This window comes from Ursus maritimus, unplaced genomic scaffold, assembly GCF_017311325.1.
Source record: "Ursus maritimus isolate PB19 unplaced genomic scaffold, ASM1731132v1 scaffold_33, whole genome shotgun sequence".
Lineage (NCBI taxonomy): Eukaryota > Metazoa > Chordata > Mammalia > Carnivora > Ursidae > Ursus > Ursus maritimus.
In genome coordinates, this window is record NW_024425897.1 from 28103978 (window position 1) to 28121238 (window position 17261).

Below are 17261 nucleotides of genomic sequence, written 5' to 3' on the forward strand. Positions count from 1 at the left end.
GGCCGGCTTTCTCATGCAAAGCGGCGACGGGGGCGGGGCGCGCGCCCGGGGGCGGGGCCTGTCGCCGCCCGGCTGCGCTCCCCCCTCGCCTTTTGCGCGTCTTCTCTGCCCGGGACGCGCGGCGCCGAGCAGCTGCGGCCCGGCCCGGCGAGGCCGGCGCGGGAGGGAGGAGCCGCCGCCAGCCGGCCGGCCACCGTGCGCCCGCGCCGCCGGCCTCCCGGACGCGCCACCTGGGCGCTCGCGGAAGATCCCAAAGTTTGTCGCGGCCGGGAGTCGCCGCCCGCCGGGAGCCCGGGGCCCGTCGTGCTTCCCGGTATTGTTGGCCAACTTTGCTCGTCTCCCCCGCGGCCCCCACCTCGGCGGAGGCCGGGGACGCGGAGCGCAGCGCTCGGGCCGGCCGAGCGGGCATGGGCGGGAGCCGGAGCGGGGACGGGGAGCCGGGGCCCGCAGCCCGAGCTGGGCAGCGGCGGCGCTAAGGGGAGCGGATCTCCCCGCCGGGGCATCTCCGACGGCAGCATGCCGCGTCCGGGCCCCCGCCTGTGGCTGGTCCTGCAGGTGATAGGTTCGTGCGCCGCCATCAGCTCCATGGACATGGAGCGTCCGGGCGACGGCAAGTGCCAACCCATCGAGATCCCGATGTGCAAGGACATTGGCTACAACATGACCCGTATGCCCAACCTGATGGGCCACGAGAACCAGCGCGAGGCCGCCATCCAGCTGCACGAGTTCGCGCCGCTGGTGGAGTACGGCTGCCACGGCCACCTCCGCTTCTTCCTGTGCTCGCTGTACGCGCCCATGTGCACAGAGCAAGTCTCCACCCCCATCCCCGCCTGCCGGGTCATGTGCGAGCAGGCCCGGCTGAAGTGCTCCCCGATCATGGAGCAGTTCAACTTCAAGTGGCCCGACTCCCTGGACTGCAGCAAACTCCCCAACAAGAACGACCCCAACTACTTGTGCATGGAGGCGCCCAACAACGGCTCGGACGAGCCCTCCCGGGGCTCGGGCCTGTTCCCGCCGCTCTTCCGGCCGCAGCGGCCGCACAGCGCGCAGGAGCACTCGCTCAGGGACGCGGGCCCGGGGCGCGCCAGCTGCGACAACCCGGGCAAGTTCCACCACGTGGAGAAGAGCGCGGCGTGCGCGCCGCTGTGCACGCCCGGCGTGGACGTGTACTGGAGCCGCGGCGACAAGCGCTTCGCCGTGGTCTGGCTGTCTGTCTGGGCTGTGCTGTGCTTCTTCTCCAGCGCCTTCACCGTGCTCACCTTCCTCATCGACCCAGCGCGCTTCAGGTACCCCGAGCGCCCCATCATCTTCCTCTCCATGTGCTACTGCGTCTACTCGGTGGGCTACATCATCCGCCTCTTTGCGGGCGCTGAGAGCATCGCCTGCGACCGGGACAGCGGGCAGCTCTATGTCATCCAGGAGGGGCTGGAGAGCACGGGTTGCACCCTCGTCTTCCTGGTCCTCTACTACTTCGGCATGGCCAGCTCGCTGTGGTGGGTGATTCTCACGCTCACCTGGTTCCTGGCTGCGGGCAAGAAGTGGGGCCACGAGGCCATCGAGGCCCACAGTAGCTACTTCCACCTGGCGGCCTGGGCCATCCCGGCCGTGAAGACCATCCTGCTCCTGGTGATGCGCAGGGTGGCGGGCGACGAGCTCACCGGCGTGTGCTACGTGGGCAGCATGGACGTGAACGCCCTCACCGGCTTCGTGCTCATCCCGCTGGCCTGCTACCTGGTCATCGGCACTTCCTTCATCCTCTCCGGCTTCGTGGCCCTCTTCCACATCCGCAGGGTGATGAAGACCGGTGGGGAGAACACCGACAAACTGGAGAAGCTCATGGTGAGGATCGGAGTCTTCTCCGTGCTCTACACCGTGCCGGCCACCTGTGTGATCGCCTGTTACTTTTACGAACGCCTCAACGTGGAGTACTGGAAAATCCTGGCCGCTCAGCACAAGTGCAAAATGAACAACCAGACCAAAAGTCTGGACTGCGTGATGGCCGCGTCCATCCCGGCCGTGGAGATCTTCATGGTGAAGATCTTCATGCTACTGGTGGTGGGCATCACCAGCGGGATGTGGATCTGGACGTCCAAGACCCTGCAGTCCTGGCAGAACGTTTGCAGCCGCAGGTTCAAGAAGAGCAGGAGGAAGCCCGCCAGCGTCATCACCAACAGTGGGATTTACAAAAAAGCCCAGCATCCCCAAAAAACCCATCTCGGGAAATATGAAATCCCTGCCCAGCCTCCCACCTGTGTGTGAACTGGCTTGGGGCAGGGGGGGAGCGGGGAGGGAAGGCCGGAGTGGAAAACTTTCCCAGACAGGATACAGTGGCAGTCAGAGCCAAAACGTGGTGCTTTTCCTGGTTGGTTCGTTGGTTGGTTGTTTTTTTGTTTTGTTTTGTTTTTTTAATAAAAGTAAAAGAAAAAAAGTTCTTACCCTGAAATTCAGGATGCTGTGATACACTGAAAGTAACAATGTGCTTACAGGCTTTTCGTTTTGTTTTGTTTCCAGAAGGAGAGCTCCTCGGTTACGTAGCCTCTCGTGTAACTAATTTGTGGTCAAGTAGTTGATTCAGCCCCAGAAGAAGACTTTTGTGTAGAAACTTCCATAAAGAAATAGCTGTGTGTTTGAGTGGCTTTGCCACCATTTACAAGTCAGAGGAGAGGTAGCTTCTTTGTACCTGAAAGAACTTCTGCTGGGAGCATTGAGGGAGAGAGGAGGGGGGGAGAGAGAGAGAGAGAGAGAGAGGCAAAGTGGGTCTCCAGCGAGGAACCATCCCGGGGGCCCACCCCCAGGAAGGCTGTGTGTGGGACAGCAGCTTCTGTGCAGACAGGAAGAAAGGGGAGCCCTGACAATTTAACACACTCCAGTGGGTTTGGAGTCACTTAAAATAGACTCCAGCCTCTAGCCTTCACAAATGGGTCTTTCTCCAAGACAGAAACTTCCTAACCTAACATTTGCAAATGCAAACAATGTGCAATACATTTCTTCCCTCTTTCCGTGAAAATGAAAAGAGAAACAAGTATTTTGCTGTATGTAAAGACAACAAAAGAAATCTCAACAAAAGCCCGGAGAGGCCCAGCCCTCAGAAACCCTCTAGTGTTACATTTTGTGGCTTTTTAATGGAAACCAAGCCAATGTTATACACGTTTGGACTGATTTGTGGAAAGGAGGGGGGAAAGGGGAGAAAGATCATTCAGAAGTCTCCAAAGGGCTTATTGACTCTTTCTATTGTTAAACAAATGGTTTCCATGAATAGCTCTAGAAGGACCGGACAAGTGTAGTTGATTCTCCCCACCACCCCAGGGAAGAGTGGTCCTGCTTGTGTATATTTGTAATATATGATATTTTTCATGTGCCACTATTTTATTAAAAATAAAGTATGTTCTTTAGTTTGGTGCTGGTCCCTTGTGCGTTGTGAGGTTCCCCTTCCCTGAGTGTGGAGAGAGCACAGCAAACTTTCTCCCTCTGCCAGCTTTTCAAGCAAATCCTGAGTTGTGTACCTCTATCTAGAGATTACCGGTTATCCGTATGAAATGGCAGAAGGGCGGGTGGCAAGGTGGGCAGGATAATTTAATTTCGAGTTTCGGTGGAATGACATGCAAGAGATGTGGAAGGGCTGGAAATCGTTGCTGTGACGTTGGTAGCTGGATGTGAGGGCCTGGTTGTCGACACCCTTCCTCAGGGAGCGTCTGGGCTACTAAGTGTGGCTCAGTCCTGGTGAGCCCGGACCGGCCTCGCGTGACGTCTCCGGGGAATGGGTCCAGCCAAGTCAGAGAATTAAATCAGAGTAGTGATCAGCCCCCCAGTGGGCCTGCTGGGGTCACGTGGTACCTAGACAGAGTTCTGTGCATTAGTCCCAAGTGGACTGGCTTTGCAGCAAGTCTAGGACGTGTTTACAAAACAGATTATAGACCCGGACGGGAAAAAATCTCTGCCCAGGGAGGCGGGTGGTTAAGGAGAAGTCAGTGAGCTCTGTATGTCTGTGAACTTGGTTCTTCTCCTGTGTCTGCTGTTGGAGCTGTAGAGACCTAGAGTGGCCCAGGTTCAGCGGTCAGAGGCACAGCTGAGCTTGAGTCCTAACACGAAGGATCCAAGGGCACAGTCCTGACCTCCTGCCGTGGGAAGTCAGCAGAATAAACCAAGCTGTCCGTGGGGTCGTGCTGATGTCAAGCTCCCAGCTGAACAAAGAGCCCTTACGAATTTCAAGCATGTATTAAGCACTTTCTAAGAGGGACAGAAGCTTGGAGTCAGGGCAGCCTGTTTCCCGAAGAGGTGTGTAGGCGTTCAGCCTGATGACCGTAAGACCACCCTCACGTCGATACCAGAGCTGGGCAAAGGTACGGGTCGGTGTGCGAGGGCCGCCTCACCTGGACGTGTGTGGCCCTGGCCTGCCGGAGCAGGGACCTGGGTGGTTTGGGATCAAGTTCAGGAACCCAACTAGATAGGCAAAGTAATTTAAGATAAAATCCAGAACAGCCTAAAGTACATTAAAAAAAGAAGAAGAAGAAAGTTTTAAAAAATGCCCACAAACAAAAACCTATTTGTTGATTGAGCCTGCCCAGTGCCCCAGAAGACCATCTAGGGTGTGTGTGTGTACAGAAAGCTCCCTGTGGGCGACTCAGGAAGAATAAAAATGACGTGTTTGGAACAGAGCTTTGAAAAGTCTAGAAAGATAACAGTATCAGCTGCTGTGAGCGTCGAACTGACAATGATCCCCCAAATCCTCAGCTGTAAACCAACTGGATTCGTCGGCCACCTAGCACGTGCGCGTGTGTGGGGCAGACCTCAGTCCCGGGGAGAGCAGCGGGCCGGCCTTCGTAAGCACCTCTGCTGTTAGTCGTCTAGAATGTGTTCCAGTGTGCCCCCCCCCCCCGCCCCACTACAGGGTCCCTGGTCACAAATGTCTAAGGATTTTACATAAGGTCGGGCAGGGGCCCTGGGGCACCGCCTCTGCCTGGGATATGCACCCCTAGCCCCAGAAGGGACTTCTGAGCAAACTGCTGCTTGGGGCCGTCTCTCTAGGAGCCACAACCTGATTCGGGGTCACATACAGAGAATTCGTGAATTTCAGGAGAAGCGTTAAGGCTCCGAGGTGAGAAATCTGCAAACCCCGCTGCTGGGCCGTGGGTCCTCTGTAGCTGGACTCAGGACTTGGAAAGGAATGGTCGATTGCCTTAATGTGGAGATTTCTCAGCCTCCCGGCCTCAGCGCCGGGGAAATGGAAACCTGCTTCGGGTGACAGATCCGGGGGGTGAGGTCAGAGTTAGACGCGCGGAGAAGGTGGCTGCCCAAAATCACACTGCGGGCCATCCGGGCGTCCCTTCCTTTGGCACCCAGCCACTCACCACCTCGTCCGAGCCAGGGCCCGGGCAACGGGCAAGCGCACCCAGCCCTTGGCTTTGAGGTCACCGCCTGGTACCGGAGACCCGCACAGCGGGAAGGGGGCTCATGGGGGGCGCATCTCCGTGCGTACCTACTTTGAGTGGGGGAGGCCTCCCAAGAAGGGCTCAAAGTGCACGGAAAGCACAGAATCCAACCTGAATAATTTCGCGGCCAGAGCCGAAGTTAGGAACGGAATCAAAGCCTCCACGCGGACCTGGCCTGTGCCCGGGACCTAGCCGCAGGCCTCGGGGTGTAATTATAGCTCCAGCAGTAGCAGTGACAATCAGTCCAGCGGGGCTCTGGGAGCACGGCCCTTGTGCTGAGGGCTTTACAGGCTTGTCTCCTTTCATTCTCACTCAGGTGCTCTTACCAGCCCCACTTTACCCAGAGAGGTTCAGTAAATTCCCAGGGGCACACAGCAAATACAAGTTAGAGCCAGGACCGGAACCAGGCACCCTGATCCCAGATCCCAGATCCCAGAGCACCGACTCGGTCAGTAAATGTTGGATGAGGGGATGATGGCTAAGCACTTGATGCCGGTTTCCAGGTTTGGCAGTTAAATGGACTCGTTCAGTCGGCTGTCACGCTCTGGCCGTACTGTTCTGAGCCCCGTCTTACAGATGAGGACGAGAGACCACAGAGAAGGCAAGACACGGGCCCAAGGCCATGCGGGTAGCAAGCAGGGGCTGGGAATGTGGTTCCAAACCCACACTCCTGACTACTAGCCCACCCCCCACCCCAACCTGTGCATCAAGTAAATGGGGCTTGACGGGGGCCCTCCATGCCTGTGCTGTGAGCAAGAGGGCACAGGGCGCACTGGCACAGAATGCGCGTGGCCTTGCCGGCACGGGAGACGGGAGCAGAGGAGGGGGGTGTGGCGAATGGCCCTCTGCAGCGGTTGCAGAGTGAGCTGGGGAGTGGGCACCTGGAAGCAGGGGCAGCAGGGCTGGGTTCGTGCCAAGACAGGCCAGAGGGGACAAGCGGTCAGGGATGGCCACGGTTCTGACTTGGGGGGTCAGGTGGCATTTACCAAGACAGGAGGAAGGAAACACAAGTGTTGGTGGAGAATGGAAGATGGATGCAGGGTAGACAGTTAGGGTCAGAGGGGCCTCTGATACGTCCCGGGGGAGGTCAGTCTGCAGGCTGGGAAGGGGGCTGGAGGCACAGGTGGATGTCCCAAAATGGTCAGATTAGAGGGGAGGTTAACTAGGAGCAGAGAAAGGAGGAGGGGGAAGATGATAGAGGGAGGAGGGGGTAGGAAGGTAGGAAATAGGAAGTAGTGGGGAGGAAGGCAGAGGGGGAAGAGGGAGGAAGAGAGAGGAGGGAAGAGGAAGGAAGGGAGGAAGGAGCGGGGAGGAGGGCAGAGCAGGGAGGAAGAGAGGGAGAGAGGAGGGAGTGGGAAGGGGGGAGCACAGGTAGAGGAAGAGGAGGCCTCAGGGGGAGCTTGAGGAAGAGCAGTCCCCTAACTGCTGGACGGGGTTTCTCATCGCATACTGGAGGATAGCGGGAGATTATGTAATGGTCTCATCTTGAGTCTGAATACGTGATCCAGATAGAGGTAAGGGGAGCTCAGAGGCTGGAAGCCCAAGCATCCCTCCCCTCTACCCTGCCAAGCCCGAGCCCAGGCATTCACTTCTCTCTTTCATTTAACCCCAGGGCCACCCAAGAAAATTAAAATGATCTCCACAGGCCGATAGTCTTTAATGCTCTACCAGAGCTCGCGGGGATGCTGCTTTGAGACCGAAAACAGAAAACAAGTCAAGAAGTATTCTCCAAGGCGTAGATATTCTCCTATTTCCCGTATTATTTCCTTGAGAGGAAGAGAGGAGGACAGAAAGGAGGAGCAGATGGGGGCACCCGCGGGCACCTAAGCCTTACAGGGGTGGGGATAGAATATGGTTTGGGACTGAGCCCCGTCTCGCCCCTAGGAGCCCCGGTTCCAGCCTGACTCGGCCCTTGGACAAGCTGCTGGACTTTCCTGCCTCCACTGCTCCATCTATGAAATGGGGGTGTTGCTGGTGCCTCCCTCACTAGGTGCTCAGTGTCCTAAGTGACCTAATTTATTAGTGTGTGTTCTGCCCAGGTGTCCAGAGACCGAGTAAACTCCCATGTGCACAGCCCTCAGAGGGCGATCTGGCAGAGGGCAAACACTCCGTGAAGGCTGCCGGTATAATGCTTCTTGCCCCCCATCCCCCAGAAAGTCAAACCCAGCATGCTAATGAGTAATGATCTTTAAAAAGAATGAGGGATTTTTTTTTTTTCCCAGAAACACTCTCCCAATGCCGTGTTCGGGTTACACAGAATACCCACTGATCTTTCAAGTTGAAAAGGCAGGCGCGGTGTCTGTGCAGTTGGAGAATACGCTGTCTTCCTCTTTGAACGCAATAACATCACACTCACTTCGCAGGGAAGCGGACCTCAGGCGCGCACACCTCTGTCCGCAAATGCGCAGAGACGGCGGTAATGTGCCGATGGAGGAAGCACGGCCAGCCTTCAGGGAAGCTCGCGAACACACTCCGGCAACATAGTGCGGAGTGTTTTTTCATGTTTTATTAAGAGTGTGAAGGCCAAGCTGGAGGGAGGAGGGAAGGAGGCGTTTGAAATCTGCACAGATTAAGTTTCCGCTGCCAAGGTGAGCCTGGGTAATTGGGGACTCCAACAGTCCCGCCCCTGGGAAGGTGATGCCCCCAGACCCTGCAGATAACCACAGCCGAGGCGGACTTCTCAAAAGTCCCGGAGTTTCGCTTTGTTATTAGAAGACATTTTTTGCAGGGCGGAGGGCGGATACCAAGCTCATATCCAGAGGCTCTGGCGTGGAAACACTCCCTTCCGTCTCCCACGAAGGGACTTCTGCAGTCGGTGGCTTCAAGGAATGCTGTGATGATGGATGAGACTCTCTCAGGCGCTCTCTGGCGAGCGGGGTCTCTCCCAGCAGATGTCCTCAGACGGGGGGGGGGGGCACTTTATGGTGTTGGGGGAATGTTTGCACTAAGAAAAAAAGAAAAAAGAAGGAAGGAAAGAAACAAACCCACTAAAAAACCTATCCTAACAACGTTTTAGTATTTTAGGCAGAACTACAAAGTTATCACCCCTGACAGATGATCGATCGGCGTGCGCTTTGAAAGGTGGGTGCCGGTGATTACGAGGTGCAGGTGGCGACTTTGATCAGAAGAGACAAGCGCCGGGGTTGCCGGCACTCTCCTCCCTTGCTCACCCCCAGGGCAGCGCAGCACCTGTTTACCTCCCAGGCCCGCCCTCTCATAAAACACTTGGATTTTGCTGGCTTTGAGCAAGATTTTTCATTTGCAAATGGCTTTTCTTCCTACCACTCATCGGGAGCAATATTACCAACCTTGTGTCAATGCCATCTAGGTGTCCTTCGGATGTCAGGCCATAGCAGAAGGCTTAAATTCAGAAACCATTTAGGCCAGCTGAAACTTTTTTTTTCTTTCTTAAAGGGACTTTCTTAAGTATTGGGAAGATGAATGCCAACTTGCTCTTCCATGCATGGCCTAGCGCACAGAGAACATGAGAGATTTACAAAGGGTTCGTGATTCTCCTTTGCTAGAAGGGTGACACAGGTCTACACAGACAAAAACGAACACAACAAGAATGAAAGGAAAAGATCCATTGTAGAACGTACTATTCTTCTAGGGGCATCAAGATTGTACCCTTTTTTTTCAATTAATAAAGCCCAACGCTGCAGCAATGTTCAGGGGATTGAATCACATCTCTTGGGTAATAGAGGGCATTAGGGAGAAAAACGTAAGAGAGGAAGGGGCATCAGGAAAAGTTGGAAGTGTATTTTAATTTCCAGCCCAGCTCTGCCTTCTAAAGGTTTTATTCTTGTAGGTAAGATGATCCCATTGGGTGAAGGCTGTGCGTTATCACTCAGTCTGGTCAATGAGGTGGGATAGAAGACCGGGTGTGTGTAGATGGAAGTCAGGGAAGGTTCTAGGGAAGATTTTAATTCATAACAAAAGGACAGATGATGAGGAAGCCTGTCTATCCTTCTCCGGCATATAAGTAGTGTGTGAAAGCTGTACGTGGAGCTGTTGCAACCATTTTGTAACCGTGAGGCAATAAACTCGGTATTCAAGCCAGCACTCTGAGCATGGAAAAAGCCAACTTCATGATGACTTCATTAAGCTCCTGTACCTCCAGGCTTCTCGTTATTTGAGGTAATTAGCTACTTGCATTCTCTGAGAGTCCACAAGTTGGGTGTCCTATGACTGGTAGGAAAATATATTTGATATGGTCAACTAGTCCAGTGCTTCTGAAATCTTAATGTGCATGGAAATCACCTGGGGCTCTTGAGAAAACACAGATCCTAAATCTGTAGGTCTGAGTGGGACCCAAGAGTCTGCATTTGTAATAAAGTCGCAGGTGGTGTTGATGGTGCTGGTTCTCCTGACCTAGTTTGAGTGGCAACCCACCACCATGTGAAGTTTAAAGCTCCTGTGCCTTATTCCTGGCCAGGATTATACGGACTTCTCTTGGGCACAACCACTTGTGTGTCCTATCTTGGAGTAGCTCTCAGTCTTTAAACATGTCTTATGCTGAGTTAAAATCTGTCTCCTCATGACTGTTTCTTCTTGGCTCGACTTTGGCCACATGGTCTGCTCTACTTCGTTTCATCCATTTTCCACTTGAAAGCCCCGGTATCTTTAAAGTTGAGTATTACGTGCTCCGTGCGTCTATTTTGATTCTTAAAACTGTTGCCCAAACCACTTGGTTTCACCTTGCTGCCTGTCCTCACGGTATGTTGACCTCGTCTAGAGTCTTGTTCAGGAAGGGCGCACACAAGTGGATACAACTGTCCAGGAGCTGTCTAACAAGGACTCAATTCGGTGGGATCACAGGACATCTACAGCAAACATTACACACGATACTGGGACACGAGAGGCACTTTTAGGAAAGCCGGAATAGCACAAGGCTCTCCACTGTTATCTAACACTACCCTGGACGTGGTCGACCCCGCTGCAAGCCAAGAGAAGAAGAGAGAGTTTAAGACCATTGGAAGCTGTCATTATTTGCAGATGATGTGATTGAAAAGATAATTAGCTTAAAAGAGAATCCATCAGAATTGAATAGAATTGATGAGAAGACTAAGAGAAAACAAATCTACAGAATCAGCAGCTTCCTTATAAACGAGTTGAAAATATAAATGAAGTAAAGACCACTTTTGCAGAACCTACAAAAGGCCTGGGTTAACTATCAAGAAACAAACCGAGGAGGTGTGGGGCCTTTTGAAGAAAATGCCACGTGTTTCTGAAAAGCATAAATAATTGGCTAAATATTTGCAGAATTAGGTACCAGGTCAATATGTCCATTATCCCCAAATTAATTCCTAAATATAATGTAATTTCTATGTAAAAATCTGTATTTTTTTGGACTCTCCAAAATGATATTAAGCCATCAAATTTGAGCAAATACCCAAGGCAGGGAAAAAACTGAAACCATGGTAAGAAAGAGCTTAATTCTATCAATAGTCAATGCCCTTGGGGCGCCTGGGTGGCACAGCGGTTAAGCGTCTGCCTTCGGCTCAGGGCGTGATCCCAGCGTTATGGGATCGAGCCCCACATCAGGCTCCTCCGCTGTGAGCCTGCTTCTTCCTCTCCCACTCCCCCTGCTTGTGTTTCCTCTCTCGCTGGCTGTCTCTCTCTCTGTCGAATAAAGAAATAAAATCTTTTAAAAAAAATAGTCAATGCCCTTTAAGCTGCAGTGATGAAAATAGTATGGAAAAATAGCATTAAAATATGCAAATTGATGGGACAAAATGCAAGGTGCAGAAAGAGTCCTAAATGCATTGGGAACTGTATTTCAAACAAATAAGAAAGAATGGGTTATTCGATCAATAGCATTGAGGCTTGTTTTAGATTTGGGGACGTTTTTATATCAAATCTCTACCTCATACCTTTTATCAAAGTCCATTTGGGACTGTCAAAAAAATGAAAAGTAAAATTAATACTACCCTCAGGTGGAAAAGGTTATCTAAAATTTTCCTTCCATGGAAAGAAAATGCTGGCGAATACTGTGTATCACTTATCAGGAGTCTTCTTAGCACAACACCAAAGCCAAAGCCATTTTTAAAAAATCATGATTTGACTACATCTCAATTTAAAATTCTGTATGGCAAAATAATAATAAAAAAAATTCTCCATAAACAAAATAAAAAGCAAGAACTGTAGGTTCCCTCCCGGGTCTACAAATAGGCAATTCAGATGAGAAGAAATACCAATCATCTGTAAACCCATGGAAAGATAGTTAAACTCATCAGTGGTAATCAAAGGGTACGTGTGTGAAAAAAACATTATTTCTGCCTAAGAGATTGGCCCTTTCTTTTTAAGGCTGATAATACCTAGATTGGCTTGGGTGGAGAGAAATGGGGTCCCCATGCTACACGGGTGGTCTATAAAGTAGGTCACTCTCGGCAGAGCAAATGCAATGTGTATCCAACACCTTTGGAAATATACACACCCTGTGAGCCAACAATTCTACTTGTATTAAGTGTGTTGGAAATTGGGAACAACCTACATGAACACCAGCAGGCTGACTGGTCGATTCGACTGTGGTAAATCCTTAGACTATCGTGTAGTCATCGTAGTAATTATGTAGAAACATGTTATTAACATGGGCGAGGGGCCAATCGTAGGACTAACTGGCGGCCAGCAGCCACAATGGGCCAATACGACCCCTGGGCTGTTTGTGATCGGCGTGCGTTCTGATGGGTCTGTACCTACGTCACATCAGTTGTTAGACGTTGTGCATATTAATCCGCTGTTAATTGAACGAGGCAGGTTATATAACACATTCTGTGCATTACCATTTCCTTTTTTGTAAAATGGGCATGTGTACCATTGTGGATGGGAAGACTCACAGTGGTTATCTATGCTTGGCAGGATTCATGGATAATCTTCACCTTCTTCTTCATGCTTTCTCAATTTCAGTTTTTGGTGATAAATATGCATTATGTAGATAGACTGATAGGATGATAGATGAAGGATGGATGGATGGACTGATGGATGGATGGATGGACAGATGGAAGGGTGGATGGATGGATGGATGGATGGACAGATGGAAGGATGGATGGATGGATGGATGGATGGACAGATGGAAGGATGGATGGATGGATGGATGGATGGACAGATGGAAGGGTGGATGGATGGATGGATGGATGGACAGATGGAAGGGTGGATGGATGGATGGATGGATGGACAGATGGAAGGGTGGATGGATGGATGGATGGATGGACAGATGGAAGGGTGGATGGATGGATGGATGGATGGACAGATGGAAGGGTGGATGGATGGATGGATGGATGGACAGATGGAAGGGTGGATGGATGGATGGATGGATGGACAGATGGAAGGGTGGATGGATGGATGGATGGATGGACAGATGGAAGGGTGGATGGATGGATGGATGGATGGACAGATGGAAGGGTGGATGGATGGATGGATGGATGGACAGATGGAAGGGTGGATGGATGGATGGATGGATGGATGGATGGATGGATGGATGGATGGAAGGATGGATGGATGGATGGATGGATGGATGGACAGATGGAAGGGTGGATGGATGGATGGATGGATGGATGGATGGATGGATGGACGGACAGATGGAAGGATGGATGGATGGATGGATGGATGGATGGATGGAAGGATGGATGGATGGATGGATGGATGGACAGATGGAAGGGTGGATGGACAGATGGAAGGGTGGATGGATGGATGGGTGGGTGGATGGATGGATGGGATGGGTGAGAAAGAGTTTGCAAACTAGTAAAAACAATAGGATAATTGCCTATTTCCTTGTAGATCAGAGGCTGCAAATCCAAATGCCTTAGGGGCTCAGAAAACAAGGGGTGAAGCAGTTAGTGTGAGAAAAGCAACAAGGAGTGTTATAGGGTCTGTAGGATCTGTGTGTCCTATCTGAAAGGGTATCGATAGCTAAGGTCTAAACCATTGCAGCATTGCAGATTTGGGAGCTTGGTGTTAACAGAAATTCTGATTTTTCAAGATCAACCAGAAATCTTGATTTTTTTTAAGGGGGGGGTCAAGTCTCCCGCTTTTAAATGTGGACAATGAATCAAAACTTGTAAAAACAGTGTGCGGGACAAACAAGCCATGTGTGCTGGCCTCGCATGTGAATCCCCCGTTCTGGACCCCAGACTTTTGTTAATGTAAGTGAGAATTACACCAGCTTTCCAGTGGCTCCTGGTACGAATGACTGAAGTTGGGCTCTCTCTCTGCTGTCTTCCGCAAGTATGGGGCACCTCAACGGCGCCACCTCACCCTGTTCCCGTGAGAGAGCGCGTCCCCGCACCGAACACAAGGATTAGAGTTACCCTGTTCCCTTTCCTTCGCCAAGCTCACCTTCGCCCCTTTGCTCCTCTTTGGCTCCCTCTTCTTGGACGTGCTTGGTTCCGAGCTCTTTCTGACGCCTGTTCTGTCATTCAACATGTGTTGTTCTTTCCCAGTCTCTGTCGTCCAAAAGTCGACACATTTTTCCTGGGGCCTCCTAGCCTCACAAATTCATGGGTCCTCTCCTTGTGGGGGTGAGTGGGTCTTCCAATTCCCCAGGTCTGCTGTCTGGGAACGACCAGGTAACGGCTGGCCGACGGCAGGTGGTTCTCTGTCAGCCTGGCTTTATTTCCGGCCTGGGGTTCCGACGGCACGGGGGTGGCTCTGGGGGCATTGGCCTGTCCCTCAGCGCTGACGTTCTGGGGGGAATGCTGCAGAAGCGCGGGAGCTGCTTGTGGGTGCCACCGTGAGCCTCCTTCCCAGCTCCGCGTGCGGCCCGGCGGGACAGTCACACCACCGAAATCGGCAAGTCCCCCAGAGTGGGCTGTGCGACCCTTCGGGGAGCTGCCTGCTAAGCTTCTCCAACACGCCCCCTGACCCATCTTTGTCTGTATTCTCAGGTAGAAACCCAGGCAGCCTAGTCTTAAAGGTGTGAACAGAAGGGTATGTGTTATAGATAAATTTCTCACACCTCCCACGTTCTCATAGTTGCCTATGTATGTCCTATTCTTATAGTAATTACGACAACAAAGAGCAGAAACTGCAATTTTCTGCCCCCACCCCCCACCAGGATTCATTTGCCCCTTTTCATTCTGTGCGGGGGTCCGTGTGGTTAGGGGGATGCAGGCCCCACCTGGTATCCCCTGGCTCACTCCATCCAGCTCCCCGTGGAGGTGGGCACATCTCTGTCACGCGGGGGGCACAGGCCCTCCTTCCCTGGGGTGGGGGTGGGGGGTCAGGTAACATGGCTACACAGGACCTGAAAGCGTCACCACCATTTTTTGCTGGAATTAGGGCCGGCAGCCTGAAGACAGGGCCACCGCTCGGAGGGAAGGTATTTTCAGAGAATCCGAACCAAAGCTGTGCTCCCGTCATGAACCTCTGAGGCGATCTTTCTGTTAGATCTACCTCAGGCTTTTCAGTCCAGAAATTGCTTTTTAGACAGGACCGCAGGGTTTCCTGCTCCTCGCAAGCCCCTGACGCGGGAGCCCAAATCCGCACGGAAGCAGCTCGCCACTCTTTGGTCAGAGAGCCGAAAGGGGCGAGCGGATTCCTCGGCCGCTCTGTGGCCCGCAGCTCAAAGAGGATATTCTCGGCAACCCCTCGGCTTGCCGGTGACCTGCCGAGGCAGGATTCCGGAAGGCTGGGCTGGCTTGTTAGGCTCTGATGGCCTTGCTGATGGCTGGGGCATCTCCTTCCACTCTCACTTCCCTGGCGTATCCAGCACCTTGGCGGCCCTCTGCCGCACGGTGTCCCAAGCTCCAGGGCCCCCCTCGTGGGACGCCAGCCTTGACGCGGTCAGGGTCCACAGATAGACGGCCGCCTCTGCCCAGGGCGCGTGTCCCAGGGCCGGGTTCCTGGATATTGGGCGCACCCCCCCCCCCCGGGGGACTGTCTGTTGAAGGACTCTCAGAGCCCACCTAGATTCAAGGAGAGAAGTTGGTCCCCGCCAGGGAGACGGGGTGCACCGAGCTCACCCAGAGCACGGCATGAACATCCTCCCTCCACCCCCCACCACGGGCTGCCCGTCTTGGTGACTCTCTGTGGGATCATTTGTCCTTGTTAGAAGCGTGCGGTCCCTGTCTTTGGTGCGCGCTGATGTTTAGCCCCCAAAAAGGCTGCGTGGGGCGATTTTGTCCCACGTGCTGACGGGCTTGGAGCTGCTGGGGGACCCCAGGTCTGGTCTCCAGGCCGACGACGGACACTTTTTGTGGGCTGTGTCTGTTTACTTCTGGAAAAACCTGGCTTCCTGTTCCTAAGGGGGAACAGGTTTAAAAGGCCTCATAAAAATGTGCTCAAAGCCGCTTAACATCAAATGGGTCTCGCAGGGCAGCGTCTGATGAGTTAAGTGTAAAGGAATCAGAAACAGAAGGGTTGAATTTCCTCGCAGATACACAGAGGTTATAAATTAAGGGGGAAGAATCATGTCAAAACACGTTCTGGCAGCCAGCCAGCCCTGAAAACGTTTGAAAATCGGTTTTGAGATGGTGGGTGTCCCCGTGCCCTATCTCCCTGCATCCCCTCTGGTTTATTTATTTTTAAATACACGGCAGCGGAATTGCAGACAGGGGAGCAGTTCTAATTGGAGTCTGACCAAATTTTTAGAAAATTTTCTTCCTGCAGGATGGTCCCGCACGGAGATGCCCACCACGCTTGTCTTGTGTTGGTTTTCATTGAGATTTCAAAGAGAGGGCCGTGGCTTTTATAGCTGTTGGTATGGTTCTTATTCAGATTAAGGCTCCAGGAAGGATAAAGCTCATTAAATTCAGTGCACGACCAGGGAATGGCTACGTGGCCTTTCTTTCACCTGTTTTTGGGAGATTTATGCACCTACAGCCTTGTCATCTGGCCACGGGCAGGGCTGGCGTGTGGACGGAGACGTGGGAGCCACTGTCTGTAGGAGACGTACTCACGACAGGAAACAGAGGCTGTCTTCCCAGGGAAAATGTTCGTGATCTCAGAGGGCGAAGACCGACATGCACTGCTGGTCTTCTCTTAAGCTTTGCATTTTCAAGACTTTAAAAATGTCATAGTTATTCACCGTGGAGACTCCAATGCCAGACGAAAACGGAGTTTGTAAGCGCACACGTGTCCAGCTAGCAAGGGTCATTCCTTGCGTCACTGGAAAAGGATGGCGAGCCCTGGGCAGGTTGAGGACAGAGCCAGAATGCAAGGGGTCCTCAGCGGGGACATTCCCTCCCATCCTTAAAAGATCAGATTGACGGGAGGAATGTTTGCCTAAGCAGCTCCACCCACCAGCTCTGTCACGGCTCCCCCACAACGCAGCAGAGCTGGGAAGGACTGATCACCACGACCCAAAAAACAGCATGACCTGTCCTTCCCGGCCACCTTAGGCCTAGGTGCAGGCCAGCCAGACGCTCACTGTTCCCAGAGACACCTTTAAGCTCCTGTCTGCCTGTGGCTCCTGTCCCTGGGGGTCAGCCCTCTGCAGTTCCCCTTGCTCACCTCTCCCCTGCCCTGCGGGCCAAGGCATCACGGTGCCCACCTGGCTGTCGGCTGAGCCCCGCCATCTGCTGCTGTTCCCCAACCCCGCCGCACTTGGATAGGGAGTCCGTGCCTTAGATGCTTTCCAGGTAAACCCTGTCTTCATGAGTCCGGGGGCCTCTAACGGAGCACCGCAGCCTGGGGAGCATGGCGGTTCACACAGGGACTTCTTGGGGCTCTGGAGGCTGGGCGTCCCAAATCCCGGTGCTGGCCGGTTCTGTCCTGGCCCACAGACGGCCACCGACTTGCTGTGTCCTCCCGCTTCCCCCGTGTGGGCAGAGACCCCGCTGCCTTCCGCCTCCTGTCAAGGCACTGACCCCGTCTGTGGGCCCCACCCTTAGGACC

At 53.1% G+C, this 17261-nt stretch overlaps 1 protein-coding gene across 1 annotated transcript; it reads left to right on the plus strand.

Annotated features, from left to right (window-relative positions):
- Positions 1–516: 516 nt before the first annotated feature.
- On the plus strand, positions 517–3345 carry FZD10 (frizzled class receptor 10). The gene has a single exon (XM_040620112.1). It carries the CDS (start codon positions 517–519, stop codon positions 2257–2259), a length of 1743 nt encoding a protein of 580 aa, XP_040476046.1. The 3' UTR covers positions 2260–3345.
- Positions 3346–17261: the final 13916 nt, after the last annotated feature.